Raw genomic sequence first — 26,053 nt, 5'->3', positions numbered from 1 at the left:
TATTCCCGTCAGCATTGAAGATTGCCAAAGTTATACCAATTTTCAAAAAGGACGATGCTTGCATTCCAAGCAACTATCGTCCAATTTCTATACTCCCAGTTTTCAGCAAAATTTTTGAAAAAGCTTTTCTCAAACAATTTGAACAATTTCTTGATCGTTACGAGGTTCTATGTCCCGAACAATTTGGGTTCAGAAAAAACAAGTCGACAATCGATGCTGTAACGAATCTCATTTACAATGTTGTCGAGGGCCTAGAGAGGCGAGAGCACGTGCTAAGCATATTCCTCGATCTCTCTAAAGCTTTTGACTGTGTGCATCATGCAACACTGTTGCACCAGTTGTGGTCAAGTGGTATTCGTGGACTGCCGCACGATTGGATCTCGTCTTATTTAAAAGATAGAGAGCAGTGCGTGCAGATTGCGAGTGTCTTGTCAGGCAAAGTTAAAATGCCCTACGGTGTCCCACAGGGATCAATATTAGGGCCAGTCCTTTTTCTAATTTACGTCAACAGATTGAATTCTGCAATCCAGAATGGAAAATTGATTCAATATGCTGACGACACGACTCTCTGCATCAGATCAAAATCAAAAAACGAACTTGAAATGGAGTCATTCATTGAGTTGAATTCATGCATCGAATATTTCTCCAGAATCAATCTGAAAACAAACAGTTCAAAATCAAACGTCATACATTTTTGCCTTCGGCAACAACAAGAGCAAGAGCTTCGACCCGCGGTGATGGTGGACGATTTCCTTCTGGAAGAAACAGACTCCATTAAGTTCCTTGGAATGTACCTTGATCGGGGGCTGACATGGGACGATCACATTGAAAACGTTTGCTCTAAGGTTGCTTCGGGAATTTATGTCCTGCGCAATCTTGCAAAATTTTGTTCGTTGGATGTATTAAAAATGGCCTATTTCGGTCTGATACATCCACATTTGACATATGGCTTGAGATTGTGAGAAGCTGTTCCAAATACAGATTTGAAAGAGTTTTCAGATCTCAAAAGAAAGCCGTAAGAATTCTTTCAAAATTAAACCCCAGAGAGTCGTGCAAATATGCCTTTAGGGAGCTTGGATTGCTGACCCTTCCCTGTCTCTATATTCTCGAGGTGGCCTTGTACTGCCGATTTAAATGCGAGTTGGTGCAGGGTAGGGATGTCCACCAATATGGGACTAGAGGCAGGAATAACTTTCGAGTCGAACAGCACAGAACGGCAGCTTTCGAACACTTACCATCTCAAGTTGGAGTCGGACTAATCAATAGGCTCCCTGAAGGCATCAAACAACTCAATGAAACAAAAAAATTCAAAACTCGACTAAAACATTTTCTTATGTCAAAGGCATTTTACTCAACTGATGAGTTCATGATGGGCCGCTGGGATGAAAATTTTTGAAATTAACAACCACGAAATCCCCGGTTCTGGTACATACAAGAATCGTATTGCATTGTATGTATTTACCTTGACCAATATCATTTATCTGATGTACTTATCTACTTTATATAGTTACGTTGACGCATGCCATGCAATATTGTAATTGTTTCACGCAATAAAGGATATTATTATTATGTTTTGCACCTGTATGAGTACCTTTGACACCAATGTTGAGTTTCACTTCTTTCTATGATCTAGAAAATATGTTCAAAATTGTATATTTATGGTCGTTGTAATTTACTTTGATGTTAATATTTTTTGTTCCATAGCTGAGTTCGTCTCCCTTCGGATGAAGAGAATATATGAGTACTTACCTAATCGGTGATATATAAAATGACATTCAAAATATTTGTTATTCCTCAGAGAATGTACTCACTATAAATGTAAACAAATTAAAAAGAATAAACAGTGTTTATACAGAACAGTTCATTACATTAGTCATGCTATTTTAATTAACATTTCATAACTTTAAAGACTAAGATGGGATTTTTCGCTACTTTAAAGACCAGTGGGGGATACTAATCCGGAGAGATTTTTGTAATAAGAACAGGCCTATATTCATCCCAGGAGTCGTAAGAATGTCTATGTATAATTTCAGTACAACTGGTTGAATGGTTTACGCGTAAAAGCAAAACAAATAAACAAAGGCACTTTTGCATTTATAATATTATTAGGGTTTACATTTATTATTTCAACTCAATATGAGTGTTTATTTCATTACATCATTTGTTTCTTTCTTAGGGAAACTTTCCCTATTAATTTCATGAACAACTGAATATTCTGTGCTTTTAAGCAATGCAAAATATCTCTTAATTTGAAGTAATACTCATTACATAAAGTATTGGGGTTATTTAACTAAGGACCTGACCTAAAGTCCTCTGCCCAGGCATGGATCTTGTTGCAGGGATGCAGTAAGGTTCTCCATTAGTGTCATTGACTGAAGGGAAGAAAGGATCCCCTTCAGGTACAGGGATGGGGAAACACTGAGGATGTACTGTTATCATTGAGTCACAGGACAGGCAGTTGAGGATGCCTTCATTAATAAAACCTGCAACATTAAAACAACAAATCATGACATACGTATATGTTCAAATATTACAATTAGAGCTTCAAATGTGGAAGACTTTTTAACCTGAAAAATTGTGAGATACAAAATTTGGCAAAAGTTACTTTTAGCATGTCGACAAGTGAAGAAAGTTCATTCTACAATGAAGTACTTAAGCTATTATAAATAATGGAAATATATAACAAAATTTTATGAATGATTGTCAAAGGGAAGTAAGTAAATTACTGACTCTAATAGTAACTTCACGTCACACTTCGTTCTCTTAGGACAAGAAGCTTAGAAATTGCACCTAGTCCTAACCTTTACACTGCTTCTTGCATGACAGGGTATTCTGGATGGGTAAGGTTGGGGATATGGGCCGCCACCTGTCGAAATCCATCATCTTAGAATAGGTCTGGCATTAATCTCAGTCATCTTCCTTCGGAAGAAGTAGAGGCCAGCTCTGAACCAGCCTCTCCAGTCAAAGCAAGCAGGGGATGATGGCAAACCCGTATGTCTTGGTTAGCAAGAACCTTTGACTCTTAGGGGACCCCACCAACTCTAACAGTCATCTCCTGCAGTAGACTAAACCTATAGAACTACCCTTGCACCCCAGAATCTCATCATTTGTGGTTAGTGATGTGCTGCTCCTGAACGTCCGTAGAGTTGCCCAGATTTAAGTGATACATCGGTTTTTGCTGTGCCCAGTGTGGGTACAACTGGAAGGTATAAACCAGCCAGAAGTGATCCCTGCTGGTGATTCATTTCACACTTACATTCCCAAATTGTTATCATGTTTCATATAACATTAAAAGTTGATTTTTTATGTTACCACATAACCAAGCTAGAAACAAGCAATATTAAAGCAAAAATTGGTTTTGCTAGAATATTCACTCAATAGTTACCTGTGTATTGCCCAAATATATACTTATTTAAACTAAATCACCAATAAATATATTTATAGAGTTATATTTCAAAACCCAAATCACTTTTATTCTAACTGACAAAATGTAGGTGATTATGAGTGATATCTATACCCTAAGGTGTATATTTGACCAAAGATACTATATGTCTGAAGACAACCAACACTTTCTTGCACCTCTAATATGTTGCTAAAAAACAATCTTTTCAACCTTCAAATTCATATCAACTTTGAATCGCCTACAGGTTACACCAACATATTATTACAGTTATCCCTATAAGTTCAGTTGCATTTAATTTTAAAAATTATGTCAGTTATATGGTAGAAAAACACTGTACCTTTGTTGACGGGTGTGAAGGTGAGATCGTGGTCAGTTATTTGAGCGAACTGCATGACCATGAGAGAGTAGCGAGTATGCAGATTGCTTGTGTCAGTGTGGATGTTGCGAGACACCATGCGAGGGCTAGGCAATGGCTTGCCTGTCACTGACATTCCTCTAGGCTTCCCCAGACCTGTGACAGGAGAGATCGTGGTCAGTTATTTGAGCGAACTGCATGACCATGAGAGAGTAGCGAGTATGCAGATTGCTTGTGTCAGTGTGGATGTTGCGAGACACCATGCGAGGGCTAGGCAATGGCTTGCCTGTCACTGACATTCCTCTAGGCTTCCCCAGACCTGTGACAGGAGAGATCGTGGTCAGTTATTTGAGCGAACTGCATGACCATGAGAGAGTAGCGAGTATGCAGATTGCTTGTGTCAGTGTGGATGTTGCGAGACACCATGCGAGGGCTAGGCAATGGCTTGCCTGTCACTGACATTCCTCTAGGCTTCCCCAGACCTGTGACAGGAGAGATCGTGGTCAGTTATTTGAGCGAACTGCATGACCATGAGAGAGTAGCGAGTATGCAGATTGCTTGTGTCAGTGTGGATGTTGCGAGACACCATGCGAGGGCTAGGCAATGGCTTGCCTGTCACTGACATTCCTCTAGGCTTCCCCAGACCTGTGACAGGAGAGATCGTGGTCAGTTATTTGAGCGAACTGCATGACCATGAGAGAGTAGCGAGTATGCAGATTGCTTGTGTCAGTGTGGATGTTGCGAGACACCATGCGAGGGCTAGGCAATGGCTTGCCTGTCACTGACATTCCTCTAGGCTTCCCCAGACCTGTGACAGGAGAGATCGTGGTCAGTTATTTAAGCGAACTGCATGACCATGAGAGAGTAGCGAGTATGCAGATTGCTTGTGTCAGTGTGGATGTTGCGAGACACCATGCGAGGGCTAGGCAATGGCTTGCCTGTCACTGACATTCCTCTAGGCTTCCCCAGACCTGTGACAGGAGAGATCGTGGTCAGTTATTTGAGCGAGCTGCATGACCATGAGAGAGTAGCGAGTATACAGATTGCTTGTGTCAGTGTGGATGTTGCGAGACACCATGCGAGGGCTAGGCAATGGCTTGCCTGTCACTGACATTCCTCTAGGCTTCCCCAGACCTGAGACAGGAGAGATCGTGGTCAGTTATTTGAGCGAGCTGCATGAACATGAGAGAGTAGCGAGTATACAGATTGCTTGTGTCAGTGGCACGGTTGCTTTAAAAAAACCGAATCATGACAATGAATTCTTAATAAATCAAACAAGACCAAAAAGTTATGCATATTTTATTGAGTCTGGTTAAAAGTTATTAAATAATAACAATATTCTAAGAGTTCAAATTTTTTAATTCAGAACAAAGGGCTAGTACAAATTAATATTTCCTAATAAAGATTGGAGTGTTTAAATTCTATATTCATTATAAACAATCCAAAAGAAAATAATTAAACAACAGTAATTTTAATTATGGTAACTAAAACATTAAGAATTTCACTACATCATTGGAAGTAGCTGAAGAAAACTATTGTTATTTAGGAACTCAATTTTGTGTAAAAACACATCCCAATAGCAATGGAGATTATGTTGAAGAGAAGATTTTAGCTAATGTTGTTCTGAGTAAAATATATTTTGTATATTGTTTGTTTTATAATGTTATAAAGAAACATTTATCTATTTGAGGAATTCTTGCACCGACATGGGATCAGTTCAAATACCGCACTGACAAATAGTCGTGCAGCCAATGCCCCTTATACTGAATATGACATGTACTCACCGTCCTCATATACAGGAGGTAGCAGGCGGATGAAAGGCTGGAAGCTCTTGCCAAAATGAGGGTTCTGCAAGTTGTTACACCATCCTGTAATGGTGCGATACTTCCTAGTGTGATCACAAGGCAGCGCCACCTGTCGCAAAACACAGATAACCTTCTTCTAGCATCTCAACACATTATACATACTGTGATAATCACTACAAACAACTATTTATAGCCAGTCATTAGATAGACATTTAAACCCCTAGCTGGTAAACTATGGTCATCGTCAACACTTCAGAGAGATGTACAAGATAAGTAATATGGGATTGGTATAGGTTAGTAAACCAAAGATAAATAACTGACAGAGCACCGACTAAACTTAGAAAAATTCACTAACCAGTTTTTTAATTCATGACACCTTTCACATCCAACTGTCCTGTTTACAATTGTTTGGTCTTCAATCTTTTAAATCTGTTTACTTTCTCCTCCTGGCGCTCAGAACCAAACAGTTTATGGATTCTGAACATATTGAAAGGATCAACTTATTTACAGTTTTATGTAGCTATCTCAATTAGATGGTTTCAATTATAAATGGGAAATTTTTAGAGAAACCAACAAATACTTTAACATTTGCTCTTGTTCCAACTCAGTTCAATTTTAGATAGATTTTGTATAAATTATAACTAAAATTATATCAATCTTTTTTCTTGCTAATACTAGAAAAATACATATTTTCAATAGGTTTATTGAACAAAAGGTATGTGAGCAGGATATAATTATTAACAACACTTGTTAGAATGAGAAAATATAGAGTAGAAGTGGCCACCAATCAACAAAAAAATCTGTCGTTACATGATTTTAAACTGCCTGTTCTAGGTTAAATTAATAATCTATTTGTAGAGAAAAATTCAACTAAGAATAAAAATATTAAACAACTTGTAAATAGTAAAAGTGCAAGAGTTTTAAATCCAGAAGTGAATGAAAACTATTAAAATCAAATTAGAATAATTGGATTTAATCCAAATTGAAAATAAATCTTAATCAACTAAGATTCATAGAGATTTCTAAAGTTATTAATGTTTAATATATTTGTGCCTCACCTCATCACACTCGAGCTCTGGCATTAGTCCTATGGTGGAGATATCTATAGAGGGAAGCATGGTCACCAGCTCCCTCACATTTCCAGACTCCACATCTTGTAGTTTCCTGCAAGAATATGGGACCAGTTGGGTATTTGAGGTTTTCATACAATCAAATCATCAGCAACAATCAGTAAGCTAAATTTCACATGTACTCACCCTTGAAGAAAACTTCTAATCATATTTGCCGATGTGTATTCCAACAGGAATGATGCATTAGAGATCATTGCCGCTTGCCGTTTTGGACGACTGAACCCAAATGCTGTACCGATTGGCGATTGAGGATCCGCATTTTGGCCTGAAAAATCCAATAATTCTGAATATCTGGTTTTTATCTGATTGCAAGCCTCCACAAGAAAATTTTGAATAGGCCTATTCAGAAATGTTTAAAACTTATCAAAATCTTTTAGACTCTGAATTATTATGATATCAGTAAATCAATCCTGATCAAGTGATTTCTTCACAATTTTATGCAAAGTACTTGAGCAGAATTTATAAAAGTGAGAAAATATTAAATAATGTCAATAAATCTGATCAATTTGTATCTGAGCATGTCAATAGACATAGCTTTATAAAATATTAGTCATATTTTTTTATCAAAATCTAATTGAGTATTTTCATGAATACAAAAAGAAAATTTTTATATTGAATTTATTTAATTAATTTATATGGCTAGTTCAAAGTTAGACAAACAAAGAACAAACATTCTTTATTAACATATTTAGTATCAGTGTCATAGTAAGTAATACAATAGTGTGTTTCACAAAATACATGTTTTGTAATGATACAAAAGGTTACATTTCAAAATTCAAATGTCAAATGCTCTTTGAAAAAATTCTTTTATAGAGCAAAAGGGGTGGTCAAGCAAGCCATTTGTGTAGTGCCGGTTTGAGTTCCTTCTTTCGTTGGTTGTGAAGCTTCCTCCCTATGTATATGAGTTTCTTTTCAAACTGTGACAATTGATGTGCTGAAGGTCATACAAAGTAGTTTCTCTGAGGTTCTACTGATGAACTTCACATTGCTTGGATAGGCTCTCTCTTACTGCATGCATTACACATTATTGAATGTATAATGAGGATCTTATGAGTTTTAAAGGGTTTTAATCCTGCAAGTGTTCTGACTGTGAATTTTTTTTTTTTTAGTACCCTTTGAATCTGACCAGCTAAGGTGTAGCTAATGTTACTAAACTGTAACTCATGTGAGCCTCTACTAAAGCAAACTAAGCAGCTCTTGTAGTTGTTTTGTCAGTAGTGTCTGACGTTTTTGTGTTCTATAAGCTTTGATGTTTTTTGATTGCAATGAGGCTGGAACTCAACTTTGTACACAGTATGTCTACATGAGAAGTCCAGGATTTTCAGTTGAGTTTCTACTAAATACCAGGATTGTGTCGTCAGAGTACATCAAGGTTAAGCATGCATCGCCAATGTATTTTGGAAAGTCATTAGTAAAGATGATGAAGAGTACGGTCCAAGAACGGTTCCTTGCGGAACGCCTTGGCTTGCTGGTAGGAGAGTGGATTTTACATTATTAGATATTCCACCTTCCATTTGTCAGTTCAAACTGTTGTTTTTGTCTTTCTAGGTAACTTTGTAACCAATGCTTTGCTGATACTGCTATTCCCAAGTTTTCCAGTTTCCGGAAGCTGAGATCATGGCTGAAAAAAAGCTTTACTAAAGTCTAGGAATATTCCAGTTGTTAAACTACCTTTTTCAATACAATCTATAAGAGATTTTACCATTTTGATTACTGCAGTGGTGATAGACTTACCTATAGTAAAACCATGTTGATAGTTTATCAGTAAATTATGCTCTTTGCAGTGGTCCAGTAGTCTTCTGAGAATGATCCTTTCATACGGTTTTGGGAAATTGGATACAAGAGAGATAGGTCTATAATTACTGGGATCTAAGTAGCTTCCATTTTTATATTTCGAATACAGTTCTGTTAGTTATAGGGCTGAAGGAAATTTAACATCTCTAAATGACTTATTTAATATGCCAACGAGGGGCAGTGCAAGTTCTTCAGAGCGGAATTTGAGGATTTTTGAAGAAATCTCATATAAACCAGATAAGTGTTTTGATTTGAGGATGTTGATTGTTCTGACTTCATTTTCGTTTGTTTCTCGAAATTGTATGAGCTGTTGAAGTGCTGGCTGTACAGGTCGTGAAATAGTCCTTAGTATCCCAATGTTTTTTTCTAATGTTTTTTTGGCTATGTGTAGAAAATGGGAGTTTAGATGGTCTGCTACTTTTACAGAGCTGTCAATTATTTCCCCATTAACTTCTAGCTTTATTTTGTTCACCGATTTTTCTTTCTTAGATTATGTTGTGTTTATGACTTCCCACATAGCCATTTATTGTCAGCATGGGCAAAATGGTCTGAAGTTGCTTGTTTTCTGAGGAGTTTTAGACATGGGTTATAGCTTTTTTTACATTTTATTGATTCTCCCTTGTCATCAATAGACTTCATATTTATAAAGAGCTGTCATGTATTTGTCTTTTAATTTATCGGCTTTATGGTCAGCAAAGTATTTGGTTTTTAGTTTTTGGCATGTTTAACATTTTCTCTGTGGGTACGCTGCATCCATGGCAAATCTTAGAGTATTGCTTAGTCTTTCAGCAAGTAAAGCTTCATCAGCATCTTCAGTTTGTACAATGTTTGACCAGTTCTCTTCACCAAGTATGCATTTCAGCTTGAAGATTTTTTCTTCTGAGACGCGACTTATTCTGAGTGGATTACTCTGTATTAAAGCAAAGTTGACCTCACAGCTTTGAGCAGTGTGGTCTGAGATATCAGCATGGATAACCTCTGTGTCTAGCTTCTCAATATCCATATTAAAGCTAATCCAGTCGTTAGAGGATTTTGTAGTTGGGGCAATTATAGTCGTTGGGAGTTTAACCTCTTGCTGTTATGAGAGGCCAGCGTCTCATTATAAAAATACTTCTTCTGTTAGGATTTAAAATGTCAACATTTATATCCCCCATTATGACCAGAGGATAGTTTTCTGCTGTTTGCCATTGATTATGTTGATTGGATAGTATGTCTAGCACTGAGTCAAAATCTTCATTGGGGTATCTGTATCCACCTAGAATGTGGATAACTTTTTAAGCATGACTTTGATCAGAGCAGCCTCAAGTGTAAACTCTCTGCAGAACTGGACAACATTAAGTTCTTTGTGTCTCTCAAGGTTTTTGTCAACATAGATAGCAACCCCACCCTTTCTATGTTCTGCTCTGTAGATTACAATGGTGTTTTCTGTTTAGTCTTGTTAAAGACTATGCTCTGTCAGAATCAATATGTTTGGCTTAACTTTTTCAACTAGTCAATTTTATTTCAAAATGTCTTGTGTATTTTGATGCAGGTTGAGAAGATTATATGAAGAGTATTTTTTGGACTTTTATTGTGTGATGATCTAGGTCCCTGTACTGCGATACACTAATATTTTGTTCCAAAATATGTTTTTATCTTTTCTTTTTTTGTTGATTCTGTTCCGAAAGTGGAACATTTAGTTGGACATTAACAAGTTCATTACGGTTACATCCATAGTTGAATTAAATTTGTCCAGCTGAGATAATCTGGAAAAAGGAAACAAAAATATGTTAAGTCCCGGGGTGATGTACTGACCTGAAGGATTCTGTTATTGTTTGGTAAGATTCAGATTGGACAATGTCCCTCTCAAGGAGATGTGTCAAAGTTATTGATATATGGATCGGGGTGGTTGCTCAGATCAGAGTGACATTTATTTTTATATCTGCATGTATCCTGAGCAATGACATTGAACAGAGGCTTCTTTCCTTTTATTAATGAAACTAATGAAACAAAGTGATAGCCTCTAAAATCCTATATTTTACTAACTTTATCCAGTCTCTCATCCAGATCGATACACAAACTCACTCTCTCTGTAAAGCTGCCACTGTTGGTCCAGCTCTCGCTTGGACCTCGCCACGACATCGGTCAGCAGTTTGGGTGAAATGTGGATCAGTGGTTGAACTTCTTTCCAAGGCCTCAGATCCAAGCGTCGAATACCTCCAGACCTGCAGCTCATCTGGTTGTTCCTAAACATTGTAATGAGTGATTTGAGTACAAAATTGTAAACTTTAATGTAAACATAGGTCAACTAAGAAAACCATTAAGTTTATATGGATTTGCAACTATAGAAAGTTTACCAAGATTTAAATACATACACATGTTTGAATGTTTTCTATTTAGTTTACGAACTTTTAAATTGCTTTTAATGTTTTATATCCTCATATTCTTTAGATGTTTTATTAGTTTTATTACAGTCCACTTGTTTTCCAGATATTCATTGAAACAGGTTAGTGTATTTTGTGTTTGACAAAATGTTTTTATTATAATACTTTAACTGAATATAATTATGCTTATCCTTTCCAATGGATAATTGGTTTTAAAATGTTTTTCGTAATGTTATAAATATTTTCATAATTAAAATTGTATTAGACTACTAACATTTACATTTGTATTTCATATAAATAAAAATTCTCTTCAGTTACCTGGAAATAACATTTAATGTTTTAAAACCTCTCTGGACAATAATGATCGTCCATTCTTATAATCTCTGCAAGCACTTGGCTCAGTGATGCTATCTCTAGTGCTATCAGAGTAAAGATCTACAGTGAGGAAGGCACGAGGCTGAACAACTGCCATGTCGTCGGTGTTGTCACATATGATCTCTAGTGCTATCAGAGTACTCACAGGTAAGGATCTACAGTGAGGAAGGCACGAGGCTGAACAACTGTCATGTCGTCGGTGTTGTCACATATGATCTCTAGTGCTATCAGAGTACTCACAGGTAAGGATCTACAGTGAGGAAGGCACGAGGCTGAACAATTGCCATGTCGTCGGTATTGTCACATATGATCTCTAGTGCTATCAGAGTACTCACAGGTAAAGATCTACAGTGAGGAAGGCACGAGGCTGAACAACTGCCATGTCGTCGGTGTTGTCACATATGATCTCTAGTGCTATCAGAGTACTCACAGGTAAGGATCTACAGTGAGGAAGGCACGAGGCTGAACAACTGCCATGTCGTCGGTGTTGTCACATATGATCTCTAGTGCTATCAGAGTACTCACAGGTAAGGATCTACAGTGAGGAAGGCATGAGGCTGAACAACTGCCATGTCGTCGGTATTGTCACATATGATCTCTAGTGCTATCAGAGTACTCACAGGTAAGGATCTACAGTGAGGAAGGCACGAGGCTGAACAACTGCCATGTCGTCGGTGTTGTCACATATGATCCGCGCAAGAGTAGCACCACCTCGCACCGCCTTGAGCTGCTCCCGCGTGAAGGACGAGGGCGGTACATCACTTTCGTACCAGTGGCGGTCTCCCGCCCTCAGCAGACTGAACTGCCTGGCCAGCAGACAGTGTAGTGTTGGACCCACAGTTGACCCGTTCAGTGGCCTCTCTGACAGTGCCCCAGGCAGCAGGTCGATGTCACTGACATTCCTGCAGCGTGCATATCATCACAATTTATGTTTATGGAAGTAATAAGGCAAGAGCGAAGTTGAATTTATTCTGTTAAATTTGAGAAAAATTTTATTCTGGTCCAATCTGTTATCAAACGACTCTTGACAGGAAGTCTGTTTTTGACACTCTTAAAATAAAAATTGCATTTTATGAGCAAAAATTATTTATAATAAAATACTTAATAGGAAAATACTCAAAAAGAAGATGTTCTACAAATACCAATGTAGGATTAGTGTCACGTGTTACGCGGCACCAATTATGTATATTTGAATATCTTAATCACAAATCAATTTCTTTTAACAGGAATAAGTATTCATGGATTTATTTTGAGAGGTATGGGGTTGACTGCAATACTAAAAGTGACGCTGATTACAAGATATAAGAATTCATACAGCTTAGAAATCAATCAATAAATTAACATGTTTTACTTTTAATAAATGGTTCATTTTGGATTTGAAATACTTAAAATGCAAATAATTATCCATTAGCTAAGAATACATTTTTAACTAAATATAAATCTACAAAAGTGTTTGCTGTGATTCTAAAGTAGATGATCACTAGGAGTTCAGAAAGGAGAAGAAAACCTTATCTTACTGATAGACGGACTGAAGGGCGGCCACAGTGGAAGGTTCCATGTGGACTTGCAGGTCCGAGAAGGTGGTGGTGGAGCCAAATCCACAGAACTCTCTCCATATGGTGTATGAGGGCAGACCGTGGTCTCTGCCTTGTTGGATCACTTGAGCTGCCAAGTCCAGACCGTTACCTGTATACATAAATAGTTATTTAGCACATGAGTTTAGATAGTTCAAACTGATCTTTGGAAAGTTTACAAAACATGCACGCACATATAATGCACTTTATAGTATCATTATTTAAGGATGATTACTATCCCAATGACTTGCAAGTGTATCATTACGCTTACAGTTATCATTAGATGATTCTGGCTAGTGAGTGGGAAGGGCTGGCTAGTGCACATAAGCAAATATTAATAGTAACAAAGAACGGTTACTTACTGCTAATATCTTTTCAGTAGTTAATTTCAAGTTGTAACTCTTTTCCAGTCAGCTCACTTTAGTATTAAATAATAACTGAGCATTCAAAAAAATCAAATCATAAATGTGATTAAACATTTTTTCAGTTTAATAAAGAATTTAATAACCGACTATTTGAAACAGCCAGGTGTCTATATGGAGCCAGTGTTAACAAAATGAATGATTCAGTGAATTATGGTTCAAATTCATAGCCATTCCAAAGAAATAATTATGGATCTCTCCAAAAAAGATATTCAGATGCATGCTGATGCCAATGGACAATCTGACTCTGAGTCACCAAACAGTTGAACCTGTCTGAACATGTATAGACAAAATTAGCAAACATTTGTAAAAGCATGAATCTGTAACTGACCACCATTAGTTACTTGGAACATCTGGTTGGTATAGACGGAGTTGATGTGAGGATCATGACTCTGAGCGGAGCTCTGCAGCAAACTACGAAGTGCTGAGTCAAAACCTCCTGCTTTGTACAGGTCAAACGGAGCATAGAAAGTCTTGCCGATGGACTCATCACCTATCCGCTTTCCAGTCTGAAATTCATAAATTAACTTTCAAATTCTTATTTTTATAAAGAATAATCCACATATTGCCACCCTAAAAATGTTCTAATTCCAGTTCTTTATACATATTTACATAAAAATGGTCTAGCAAAATGTCAGTGGCCTTATCATATATTTTTGAAAATTACAATGGTGAAAAGAACAAGATATCTTTTTTTCAACAAAACTAACATATTTTTCATTCATTCAGCTAACAATCTGTTCCTGTATACCTTTTGTGTTAGTAGTGAACACGATTAAAGAATCCTTATGATAAAAAGTTAATTGAGCAGAAACATTACCTTGTCAAACACTTCCAACTTTCTGGGCATAAGAGATATGTAGAAATATAATGCAGCTGCCCCAACTGCATTGGCCAAACCAGGATTAATATTCATGTTATAGCCCTTAAAATAGTCCTCTTGCTCTAATTGCATGCCAAAGTTGTTCATTGTATCCTGAAACATGAACATAATTGTTTGGCACTTTACATACTTGTATTTGAAACATCTGACATACTTATCATATAATTTACATAAGTTAACAAAATATTTAAACTGTTGGACTGCTTTTAACTTATGTTCTAAACACAACTTACACTTGTACTTCGTAAAGAGATAGACGTTAGTTATACATCTATCAGATCTTCTTAGCCAGGAACACTTTGTTTAGTTGAGTTTATTCTCTTACATTGGCTAGGCAGGTTCTCAGAGTGACAACAAGCTCTCAAGCTCAAACTGAGAACTCTCTAACACAGTGGCAACTGAAATCCGTTGCCCATCGTGTCTGAAGAAACGAAATAACGTCGTAACACCCAACCGTGAGCGGGTCATCTGACCCTTTTCCTCTCACATACATCGGAGGTACTCTGAAAGCAATAACCAGCTTCAGCTGCAATCACCAGTCACGATACTGGACAAAGACCCTGATGGGTCGCAAGTTCCTTATTGCTGTGCATTTTTATATGTCAGTCTCTTGTCAAGTGCGCGAAGAATCCCACAATCCTGTGGTAATGGCAGAGTAGGTTCTTGAAGAGAGAGCAACTTTTAAGTTCAAACTTAGAACGCTGTAACATAGCAGATTTCAGTTGCCAATTTGAGTGATATGGTTTTCTATGATTTCCCACAATTGGTAATTTACCTAATGGTAATTTTAATGTTTAAAAAATTCTGAATGTGATAAAAATAATCATTTAAAGTATTTATATGGTTAGGCTATGAAATATTTCAAACAATTTCTTAGTAAGCACATAACAAGTAAGATGAACATGTGTAGAAAGTTCTAGGTAAATCTGTTCCATGATTCTGGAGATTTTTTTTATGAGTCAGTCAGTCTTATGTACAGATGGTTTCACATGATGTCATTTTAAAGAAATATTAGTTAAGAAATTTTCAATTGATATAGGTATTATACCATATTACTTGCTATAAAAGAAATAACAATTGGGACAGGAAGGGAAAGCAAGCAATTATAGCAAGAGAGATTAAGTAATAATACGTAGAAGCATCTAGTAAATTCAATGTGATGTATAAAATGATTACAGAGAAGCTGTATATCGCTTCCTAAGTGTACAACAAAATATTAAGCATTATTTTAGGTAATAGACAAGATCAAGAGAGGCATTCCAATGTAATTAAATATATTTTATTGAATATCATTACAACTGTCCTAAAGTTTGCCCTGCTATCCCAGATATGTTTGGATAACAATCAATTGCACCCATGAGGGTTTCTTAAGGCTGAATTTGTGGTTTGGGTAATGATAACCTAAATGTTTTTTGCTCTTATAAAAAGCTTGTTAACTTTCTAACAGCCCTAAGTGTTTTTATTATTGGCTTGATACACTTGAAATTTAATTAAAACATATTCCAAGAAAAAAATTTGTATCATCTAATAATTGCAGAGGGATCACTTCCATAGAGCAATCTTAGTAACAGTAAAGTAAGGTTAGTAACTGTCCGGATTGCTCATGGTGTGACATACAATTTGTTCTATTGTAAAGTTTGGCTTTGGCAAGTTTATTGCCCTATATTGATTTGTGCTTTTTACCTTATGTCTTTAAATTTTATCACATTGTCAAAAGAGGATAGATTCCTTTGATTATAAAACAGTTTTAACAGTGATCAATTTCACCGTTTTCAACATCTTCAGATTGCTTTTATGTGAAAGTGAGCAATGTGGACTAATCAGTGTAAACATTATCCAAAGCCGACTAGAGTAATATTCAAGAACAATCAAGAAAATGATGGAGTGGTTGAAGAATTTTATCTGAATGGAAGATGATCCCATAAAAACTAAGAGATTTTAGAATCTGGAACACACCATTGGTAGGAAAGAGGGTTGGAGCTGATAAACGATAGTAACAATAGAAGACATATCTGACCAAGGTGGAGCAGATATAATTTATTTCAATATTTACATCAAACTGAAGATAAATGGCTCTGATAGTAAATATTTAACTACATTCCATAGTGCAGCCCAGTTTTCCACAAAAGCAGCCTGAAGTGTAGAAATCGATCATTGTTAATATAAAAAACTTGATACTAAGCGGCAGTTAACTTGCCTTGCCCAGGACCAGAGGCAGGAACTCTGCAAATGTGATGTGCTGCAGCAGGCCAATAACAATGCGCCTGGTCTCCTGGAAGAGTATCTCGTCCAGCCAGTGAGGATTCAGAGCTCTCAACTCCCTTGCCACTCGGTTGTGTTCCCGAACCCACAAAGTGTGCAGTGCTGTCAGGCCGACATATTCGTTGGCTCGGACATCACCCGACTTGAAACATCTGTAAAATATATAACACCATAAGCATTCTTCTAAGAAATATAAAGCCTTATTGACCACACATTCTTCTGTTCTCAAGTTTTTTTTCTTGAACTCTTACTCATAAAAATCTGATATAATAATCTTTTGGAATTTGTAATATAATTAATAATAATTATAAACCAATAAATGTTGGCTTTTTGGGGTAGTGCAATTGATATTAATCTGTAGTGGTACAATGCAATGTCTGCCCTTTTACTTATAATACTAAAACCATGGTTTTTTCCACCATATATTAAATGTTCAAATTTATTTATTACTTATAAACATTCTCCACTCAAACAGAGCATTGATTACTTGTGCGAGAGGCTGTATCTGCAGTTGGACTTGTTGCCCCCAGATGGCATGAGAGGTCCATAGTTAGCACTAGTCTGAACTCTCAGCTCTCCAAGTTACCCTGCCATTTATTATATTATTGATCCACTCAAACAGAGCATTGATTACTTGTGCGAGAGGCTGTATCTGCAGTTGGACTTGTTGCCCCCCAGATGGCATGAGAGGTCCATAGTTAGCACTAGTCTGAACTCTCAGCTCTCCAAGTTACCCTGCCATTTATTATATTATTGATCCACTCAAACAGAGCATTGATTACTTGTGCGAGAGGCTGTATCTGCAGTTGGACTTGTTGTCCCCAGGTGGCATGAGAGGTCCATAGTTAGCACTAGTCTGAACTCTCAGCTCTCCAAGTTACCCTGCCATTTATTATATTATTGATCCACTCAAACAGAGCATTGATTACTTGTGCGAGAGGCTGTATCTGCAGTTGGACTTGTTGTCCCCAGGTGGCATGAGAGGTCCATAGTTGGCACTAGTCTGAACTCTCAGCTCTCCACCTTTGAAAGTACGAAGAGCATCGGACTCCTGCTGTGAGTTGCCGTAGATCACCGAAGCGTCCAAGAAAGACGTTGCATCGTTCATCTGCTCTCTTGGGCCTGCCAACAATAATAAAAAATAACATGATATAAAATTGGCAAGAAGCTAAAATAATATTAAACAACAACAAAATATTAAAATTTGATAGGTTGGTTGAATTGAAAAATAAGGTTTAAAGAATTAAGCAGAATGGCTGAAAACAGATTTTTATAACACTAACGTATATTAAATATAAGATTTCTCAATTTTAATTGAATACTAAGAAACATGTGTGTTACAAATTGATTTATATGAAAAAGCTAAATATGTTTTATGTACATAACTGCTCAAAATAATATCCCAAGATCTGTAAGTCCACTATAAGGCTTTGGCTCTTATAAACTGTGTATTACAAAGGACAGTTTCACACTTGTGGTAGAAAACTCATTTACAGTAAAATGTATTTTGTATTCTTAATGTAAAAGGAACAAGACGAAACCTAAAGAAATGTTGACTAAGGTGGTGGATGTTTCAGGGGAAATCAAATGGGAGGAGAAAGAGGTTTTGAAGACATGGAAAGAGTATTTTAAGGAACTACTGGAAGGAACAGAAAATGAAGAGGAAAGAAGAGATATGACAGAGGAGACAGAAGATGAAGAGGATTTTAGTATGTGCGAATTGGAGAAAGCGGTTAAAGAGATGAAAGAGGGGAAATCTGCGGGAATAGACGAGCTGACGGCTGAGATGATAAAGGCGACGGGACCATTAGGAATGCAATGGTTGTACAGAGTGATGAGAGTGATTTGGAAGGAAAAGAAGATACCAGAAGACTGGAAAATGGGAATAATAGTGCCGATTTTTTAGAAAGGCAATAAGCAAAAATGCGAGAATTATAGGGGAATAACTTTGTTGTGCCATACACAAAAAATTTATGAAAAAATACTGTTGCGGAAAATTAGACCAGTACTGGAAGAAACAGGAAGAGAGGAGCAATGTGGTTTTAGGAAAGGTAGGTCAACGATGGATGCTATTTTTGTGATGAGACAAGTGTTAGAAAAGAGGTGGGAATACGGAAAAGATACAATGGTAGCTTTTATAGACCTACAGAAGGCATATGATAAGGTACTGAGAGAAAGGATATGGGAGAGTATGAGAAAGAGAGGATTGCGTGAGGGAATAGTAGTAAGAATAAAGAACCTGTACGGCATATGTAAAAACAGGGTGAGAATTGAAGAAAAATATACAGAAACTTTTAAAACAGAGAGAGGAGTAAGGCAGGGAAGCATATTGTCACCTTTCCTTTTCAATATTATAATGGATGAAATTATTCTAGAAGTACAAGGAAACAGAGGAGCAGAAGAACTTAAGACGATAGCATATGCAGATGACATAATGATATGGGAAAATAGGGAAGAAGAGTTAGAACGAGAGTTGAACAAATGGGCAAAAGTGGCGAAGAAATATGGATTAGAGATGAATATACAAAAATGTAAAGTAATGAAGGTAGAGAGAAGGGAAGGAAATAACAAAGACGTGTTAGTTGAAGGAAAAAGACTTGAAAAGGTGAAGAATTTCTGTTATTTAGGAAGTATCATAACAGATAGGGGCACAATAAGAGAAGAGGTAGGAAACAGAATATGGAAAAGTGGAAAGTTTTTCAATATGGTGAAGAAGATTGTGTGGAGTTGGAACATTGGGAAAGAATCAAAAGTATTGATGTATAAATCTTATTTCCAACCAATTTTATTATATGGAGCAGAGACGTGGACGTGGACTAAAAATGATTTAAGCAGATTGCAAGCTGCAGAAATGAGATTTTTAAGAGGGATAGAGAAGACTACAAGAAGAGATAAAATAAGGAATGAAATAACCAGAGAAAGATTGAAGGTAGTTTCACTGCAAGAGACAATGGAAAGAAGAAGAATACAGTGGATGGGGAATGTGAAGAGGATGGGAGATAATAGAATGCCTAGAATAGCACTGGAGAAGGAGGAAAGAGGAAGAAGACCAAGAGGAAGACCGAGAGGAAGATGGGAGGACCAAGTGTGGAGAGACATAGAGAGAAGGGGACTACAGAAAATGCAGTTGGAGGAAGAGGAGACCTGGAATGACAGACAAAAGTGGAGGAGGCTGTGTACGACGACCCGTGATAACGGAAACGTCTGATGATGATGATGATGAATGTAAAAGAAAAGATATCATTCTACGAATTTATATGAGGAACTGACAAATTAAAAAGTTTGTTACTTTAACTTAAAAAAAAAACATTTTTTCAGATTGTTTAATAAGTATAGAACCATTTAACTCAAGAAACCATTCTTACTTTCTGAACTCTCCAATTTTCTTCTATTCTATTTCTTTACATTAGCCTTGTTAGGCAGTTTTAAGTATTTTACATTTACATTCATATCTTTATGTTTATATGAACGTACTATAAGCACAGTTTTTCTAGGTTCCTACAAATTCTTGATAAGGCATGCTACATTGCCATTTCCAACAATCCTTTATTATAATATTTTAAATAAATTAATAAGAGAACAAATACACCTTTTATAATTTTAACTCTCCAACATTGAAGGTTTTTAACACTGTATCTAAAAAACCATCAATTATCTGAAAAATATCTTCATCCTTCTGCCTTGAATTTTGAACATGGCATATTAAAAACCTAATACCTCGATCAAATACATGTCCACCATTGAAATTAATCGGAAAACATACTTTATGAATAGTCATATACAGTTTGGATGTGAAACTGTGAAATGTTCGTTGTGAATGTAGCAAACTCACCGAGTGTACAGCCGGTGCGAGGGGCCGAGGCAGATCTGGTGTACTCCTGGCAGCGTTGTCTTGTCGGCCCAAACACGGGGTCAGAGTCGGGCAGTCGGATGGGGAAACACTCGGGATGGAAGTCGTTGAAGTCGATCCCACAGCATTTTAACCGCTCTCCATTAAAACCTTCACAAGATAAGTTTCACTTAATACACTAGATTTTCACATCGTCTTCAGTATATTTCATTTTTATGAAAAAATGTATTAATTATAGCATACATTTTTGTAAATTTAGTATCTGGTTGTTTGATATGATAATGGTGATGGCAATGGGTTTGGGTCTCACAAAAATCAGAACTTTATACATTTACGATGTTCTAACATTTTATTTCTTTAAATTAATTATGTTATTTGTTTAAAATGTTTGTTTTATTATGTATGCATGTATTAACATTGCTTTTTTGTCCTGGAAATGTACAGTATAAGTATAAAATATTTCCCTTAAGTATAAAAATGCAGATGTATGTATGTGTGTTGTCTGAGAGTATGTATGTATGTTTTTAGCCTATGTATTTTTCTTTTCTTTTATTACTGTAGCACAACTTTGATCATTATATTTTGTTTTTGTAATTTTTAAAAATAGTTCTATTTAGAGCTTAAGAATAAGAATAGGGAGTCCCTCAAGAAAGTACAATAATAAAACTGATAAAATACTCATTTAAAATTCGAGGTGGGACCTCATTACAAGGTTTGCTTTGAGGCCCTTTATTCTTCTTAAAGACAATTAAAGTTTATGTTATTAGTATGAATGCTATTATTGTTTATATTTTGTTACAGTATAATATGTTATATTTTAAATATTATTATGTTTGTTTTGTCTTAAGGTCAGACTGAGCACAAAGAAGGCTTTGTTATATTTTATTTTGTTTTCAACATCTTTGGTTTTGTACTGTGTTCAAATTTGAAAAAGAATATTTTCCAGAGGTTTAATTTTTTGTTTGACTGTCAAACAAGAAAAAAATCAGATGTATTACTTTGTTGAAGAAATAAATTTCTTTCTTCTTCTTTCTTTTTAAATTAATTGAGCCGCCAAAGATCGATTGAATCATAGACGATCAGGAACCGAGTTTATAAAAACTAATGAACATCACCTGTCATCTGCGGCGTGAGAGAGACGTCGTTGGCGATGAACTGTGCCCAGACAGGGAACATGGACACCAGATGAGAGTGAGGCACATCCACACTGCTGTGCACAGCGAGTGACACCACTCGAGCACTGGGCAGTCCTCGCTTACTACAACACAGCAGCACAACCACTTTACAGCATTTGACAAGCTCATCATTTTATATAAACGATATTCATGTCTTGTCATGCAAACACATCTCAACACATATCCTGTTTATTTTAAGCATTTATTTAGTGGATTTTAATGTCAAGATCAATATAAAAATATTTTTGATTGCCATCATAGTCAATTCCATCATATTTTTAGGAGAATTTACAATTGTCAATAATCTTCTAGATTACTCATTACCTAGAAAGGTCCTTCTTACCTGTCTGTAAGATAACTGTTGATAGAAGAATCCTTGAGACTTGCAACTTAAACATACATGTTCTTCTTAGTTCAAGGAAGAACTCTATTGATTTTAGATAACTGTTGATAGAAGAATTCTTGAGACTTGCAACTTAAACATACATGTTCTTCTTAGTTCAAGGAAGAACTCTATTGATTTTAGATAACTGTTGATAGAAGAATTCTTGAGACTTGCAACTTAAACATACATGTTCTTCTTAGTTCAAGGAAGAACTCTATTGATTTTAGATAACTGTTGATAGAAGAATTCTTGAGACTTGCAACTTAAACATACATGTTCTTCTTAGTTCAAGGAAGAACTCTATTGATTTTAGATAGAAGAATCCTTGAGACTTGCAACTTAAACATACATGTTCTTCTTAGTTCAAGGAAGTGCTCTATTGATTTTAGATAACTGTTGATAGAAGAATTCTTGAGACTTGCAACTTAAACATACATGTTCTTCTTAGTTCAAGGAAGAACTCTATTGATTTTAGATAACTGTTGATAGAAGAATTCTTGAGACTTGCAACTTAAACATACATGTTCTTCTTAGTTCAAGGAAGAACTCTATTGATTTTAGATAACTGTTGATAGAAGGATTCTTGAGACTTGCAACTTAAACATACATGTTCTTCTTAGTTCAAGGAAGAACTCTATTGATTTTAGATAACTGTTGATAGAAGAATTCTTGAGACTTGCAACTTAAACATACATGTTCTTCTTAGTTCAAGGAAGAACTCTATTGATTTTAGATAACTGTTGATAGAAGAATCCTTGAGACTTGCAACTTAAACATACATGTTCTTCTTAGTTCAAGGAAGAACTCTATTGATTTTAGATAGAAGAATCCTTGAGACTTGCAACTTAAACATACATGTTCTTCTTAGTTCAAGGAAGAACTCTATTGATTTTAGATAACTGTTGATAGAAGAATCCTTGAGACTTGCAACTTAAACATACATGTTCTTCTTAGTTCAAGGAAGAACTATTGATTTTATATAGAAGAATCCTTGAGACTTGCAACTTAAACATACATGTTCTTCTTAGTTCAAGGAAGAACTCTATTGATTTTAGGATCAAAGGCCAGAGTTCTAACAGTTTAACATTGGTTTTATGGGTTAATGTGATAACAACAAGAAAAAATGCAGAATAAACATATTTATAAATAAACTGAAGACAATCGTATACATTTTTCAGTAAGTTACCAGTATCAACAGATGGAGTTACTTTTTGAATTGGTTGGTGAGTTTTGTTAACTTTCTACAGGTCCTTCAATACTATTTTGCATTACATTATCCATGTCTTTAGCATCTGAAGATTTGGACAAAATTTAGGAAAAGTTGAGACTTCATGTACCGTACAAGCATTTTCACAATTACAACAATTACAATTTTCCATTTTGAGGTGTACTTTCTGTTACTGATAAAAATTCTCCAGAAAAATGCTATTTTAATTATTATGGAAAAAGCTGAAAATATCTAGTGGTCAGAACTAAGAACCTCTACTGATATCTACAAGGACTGTATGTTCAGAAAAGGAACAAGTCATTGTATTAGTAATAAAATGTTTATAGATGCAAAAGTAAGCATTGAGTTTTGTTCTATTACATTTTGTTCATGAATTATTGTTTCTACATATATGCATTGTTTGGGCGATATAATTAGTATAGTTTTATTTAACAATATTATTACTGTAAAAATATACTGTCTAGAGCACAGGGAAAAAGATTGAATAGTTGTGTAGTTGTGAATGTGTTTTTTTTATTAATAATTGTATCATAAATTTTTGGATAAAATTAATTTACTCACCAAAACTGTCATATAACATTAAATGACTGGGTCATAAAAATGTATTAATTCTGTTGATCCAACACTATAATGTATTGGAAGATTTGGTATAAAATAAATATTACAAAATAATTCTTAACACTATATCATTTTATGATTAAATACCTGTAAATTTATCAGATGTTTTTTATAAATTAATGTTTATATTTATTATGTAGTAGAAACTGCTCACTTGTTAGTAATTACGCCTCTAGGAAGACTGACACCATCAGCGTAGTCTGGGGGGAGGAACCGGATGTAGCGGGCCCCTGCTGCACCCCAGTGGGGGTTCTGCACATTGTTACAGTGGCCAGAGAGAGCTCGGTATTTGTGGGGTTCACAGGGCAGCTCCATGGCAGCAGGGCAAGCTTCCGTCAATCTGGTAGCACTCACGTCCATCTCAGGCAGGCCGAAGTGAACCTGCTCCGCAGACAGCCCTAGTCTGCAACAGAGGCACCAGTACTAGAATGCAGCAGAAACACAGAGCAGCTCCATGGCAGCAGGGCAAGCTTCCGTCAGTCTGATAGCGCTCACGTCCATCTCAGGCAGGCCGAAGTGAACCTGCTCCGCAGACAGCCCTAGTCTGCAACAGAGGCACCAGTACTAGAATGCAGCAGAAACACAGAGCAGCTCCATGGCAGCAGGGCAAGCTTCCGTCAGTCTGGTAGCGCTCACGTCCATCTCAGGCAGGCTGAAGTGAACCTGCTCCGCAGACAGCCCTAGTCTGCAACAGAGGCACCAGTACTAGAATGCAGCAGAAACACAGAGCAGCTCCATGGCAGCAGGGCAAGCTTCCGTCAGTCTGGTAGCGCTCACGTCCATCTCAGGCAGGCTGAAGTGAACCTGCTCCGCAGACAGCCCTAGTCTGCAACAGAGGCACCAGTACTAGAATGCAGCAGAAACACAGAGCAGCTCCATGGCAGCAGGGCAAGCTTCCGTCAGTCTGGTAGCGCTCACGTCCATCTCAGGCAGGCCGAAGTGAACCTGCTCCGCAGACAGCCCTAGTCTGCAACAGAGGCACCAGTACTAGAATGCAGCAGAAACACAGAGCAGCTCCATGGCAGCAGGGCAAGCTTCCGTCACTCTGGTAGCGCTCACGTCCATCTCAGGCAGGCCGAAGTGAACCTGCTCCGCAGACAGCCCTAGTCTGCAACAGAGGCACCAGTACTAGAATGCAGCAGAAACACAGGGCAGCTCCATGGCAGCAGGGCAAGCTTCCGTCAGTCTGGTAGCACTACGTCCATCTCAGGCAGGCCGAAGTGAACCTGCTCCGCAGACAGCCCTAGTCTGCAACAGAGGCACCAGTACTAGAATGCAGCAGAAACACAGAGCAGCTCCATGGCAGCAGGGCAAGCTTCCGTCAGTCTGGTAGCGCTACGTCCATCTCAGGCAGGCCGAAGTGAACCTGCTCCGCAGACAGCCCTAGTCTGCAACAGAGACACCAGTACTAGAATGCAGCAGAAACACAGAGCAGCTCCATGGCAGCAGGGCAAGCTTCCGTCAGTCTGGTAGCGCTACGTCCATCTCAGGCAGGCCGAAGTGAAACCTGCTCCGCAGACAGCCCTAGTCTGCAACAGAGGCACCAGTACTAGAATGCAGCAGAAACACAGAGCAGCTCCATGGCAGCAGGGCAAGCTTCCGTCAGTCTGGTAGCGCTTACGTCCATCTCAGGCAGGCCGAAGTGGACCTGCTCCGCAGACAGCCCTAGTCTGCAACAGAGGCACCAGTACTAGAATGCAGCAGAAACACAGGGCAGCTCCATGGCAGCAGGGCAAGCTTCCGTCAGTCTGGTAGCGCTCACGTCCATCTCAGGCAGGCCGAAGTGAACCTGCTCCGCAGACAGCCCTAGTCTGCAACAGAGGCACCAGTACTAGAATGCAGCAGAAACACAGAGCAGCTCCATGGCAGCAGGGCAAGCTTCCGTCAGTCTGGTAGCGCTCACGTCCATCTCAGGCAGGCCGAAGTGAACCTGCTCCGCAGACAGCCCTAGTCTGCAACAGAGGCACCAGTACTAGAATGCAGCAGAAACACAGAGCAGCTCCATGGCAGCAGGGCAAGCTTCCGTCAGTCTGGTAGCGCTCACGTCCATCTCAGGCAGGCCGAAGTGAACCTGCTCCGCAGACAGCCCTAGTCTGCAACAGAGGCACCAGTACTAGAATGCAGCAGAAACACAGAGCAGCTCCATGGCAGCAGGGCAAGCTTCCGTCAGTCTGGTAGCGCTCACGTCCATCTCAGGCAGGCCGAAGTGAACCTGCTCCGCAGACAGCCCTAGTCTGCAACAGAGGCACCAGTACTAGAATGCAGCAGAAACACAGGGCAGCTCCATGGCAGCAGGGCAAGCTTCCGTCAGTCTGGTAGCACTACGTCCATCTCAGGCAGGCCGAAGTGAACCTGCTCCGCAGACAGCCCTAGTCTGCAACAGAGGCACCAGTACTAGAATGCAGCAGAAACACAGAGCAGCTCCATGGCA

The 26,053-nt window shown here is 37.7% G+C and overlaps 1 protein-coding gene across 1 annotated transcript in view; it reads right to left on the bottom strand.

Moving 5' to 3' along the window:
• The window catches only part of LOC124355484, a 109,682-nt gene that overhangs the window by 39,690 nt on the left and 43,939 nt on the right, over positions 1–26,053 (bottom strand). The window contains exons 6-29 of the mRNA XM_046806638.1: positions 25,965–25,996; positions 25,754–25,856; positions 25,482–25,594; positions 25,331–25,433; positions 25,102–25,151; positions 24,628–24,730; positions 24,356–24,468; positions 24,215–24,307; positions 23,777–24,025; positions 21,332–21,474; positions 20,199–20,366; positions 17,296–17,488; positions 16,302–16,518; positions 14,042–14,197; positions 13,553–13,730; positions 12,743–12,911; positions 11,846–12,127; positions 11,656–11,760; positions 10,552–10,712; positions 6,820–6,958; positions 6,622–6,727; positions 5,543–5,672; positions 3,741–3,914; positions 2,304–2,483 (exon numbers count right to left, since the gene is read on the bottom strand). Coding sequence (XP_046662594.1) covers positions 2,304–2,483; positions 3,741–3,914; positions 5,543–5,672; positions 6,622–6,727; positions 6,820–6,958; positions 10,552–10,712; positions 11,656–11,760; positions 11,846–12,127; positions 12,743–12,911; positions 13,553–13,730; positions 14,042–14,197; positions 16,302–16,518; positions 17,296–17,488; positions 20,199–20,366; positions 21,332–21,474; positions 23,777–24,025; positions 24,215–24,307; positions 24,356–24,468; positions 24,628–24,730; positions 25,102–25,151; positions 25,331–25,433; positions 25,482–25,594; positions 25,754–25,856; positions 25,965–25,996 — 3,460 coding nt within the window. The remainder of the gene's footprint in view (positions 1–2,303; positions 2,484–3,740; positions 3,915–5,542; positions 5,673–6,621; positions 6,728–6,819; positions 6,959–10,551; positions 10,713–11,655; positions 11,761–11,845; positions 12,128–12,742; positions 12,912–13,552; positions 13,731–14,041; positions 14,198–16,301; positions 16,519–17,295; positions 17,489–20,198; positions 20,367–21,331; positions 21,475–23,776; positions 24,026–24,214; positions 24,308–24,355; positions 24,469–24,627; positions 24,731–25,101; positions 25,152–25,330; positions 25,434–25,481; positions 25,595–25,753; positions 25,857–25,964; positions 25,997–26,053) is intronic.

This window comes from Homalodisca vitripennis, chromosome 1 (assembly GCF_021130785.1).
Source record: "Homalodisca vitripennis isolate AUS2020 chromosome 1, UT_GWSS_2.1, whole genome shotgun sequence".
Lineage (NCBI taxonomy): Eukaryota > Metazoa > Arthropoda > Insecta > Hemiptera > Cicadellidae > Homalodisca > Homalodisca vitripennis.
This window is presented reverse-complemented; position numbering and strand designations above follow the sequence as displayed.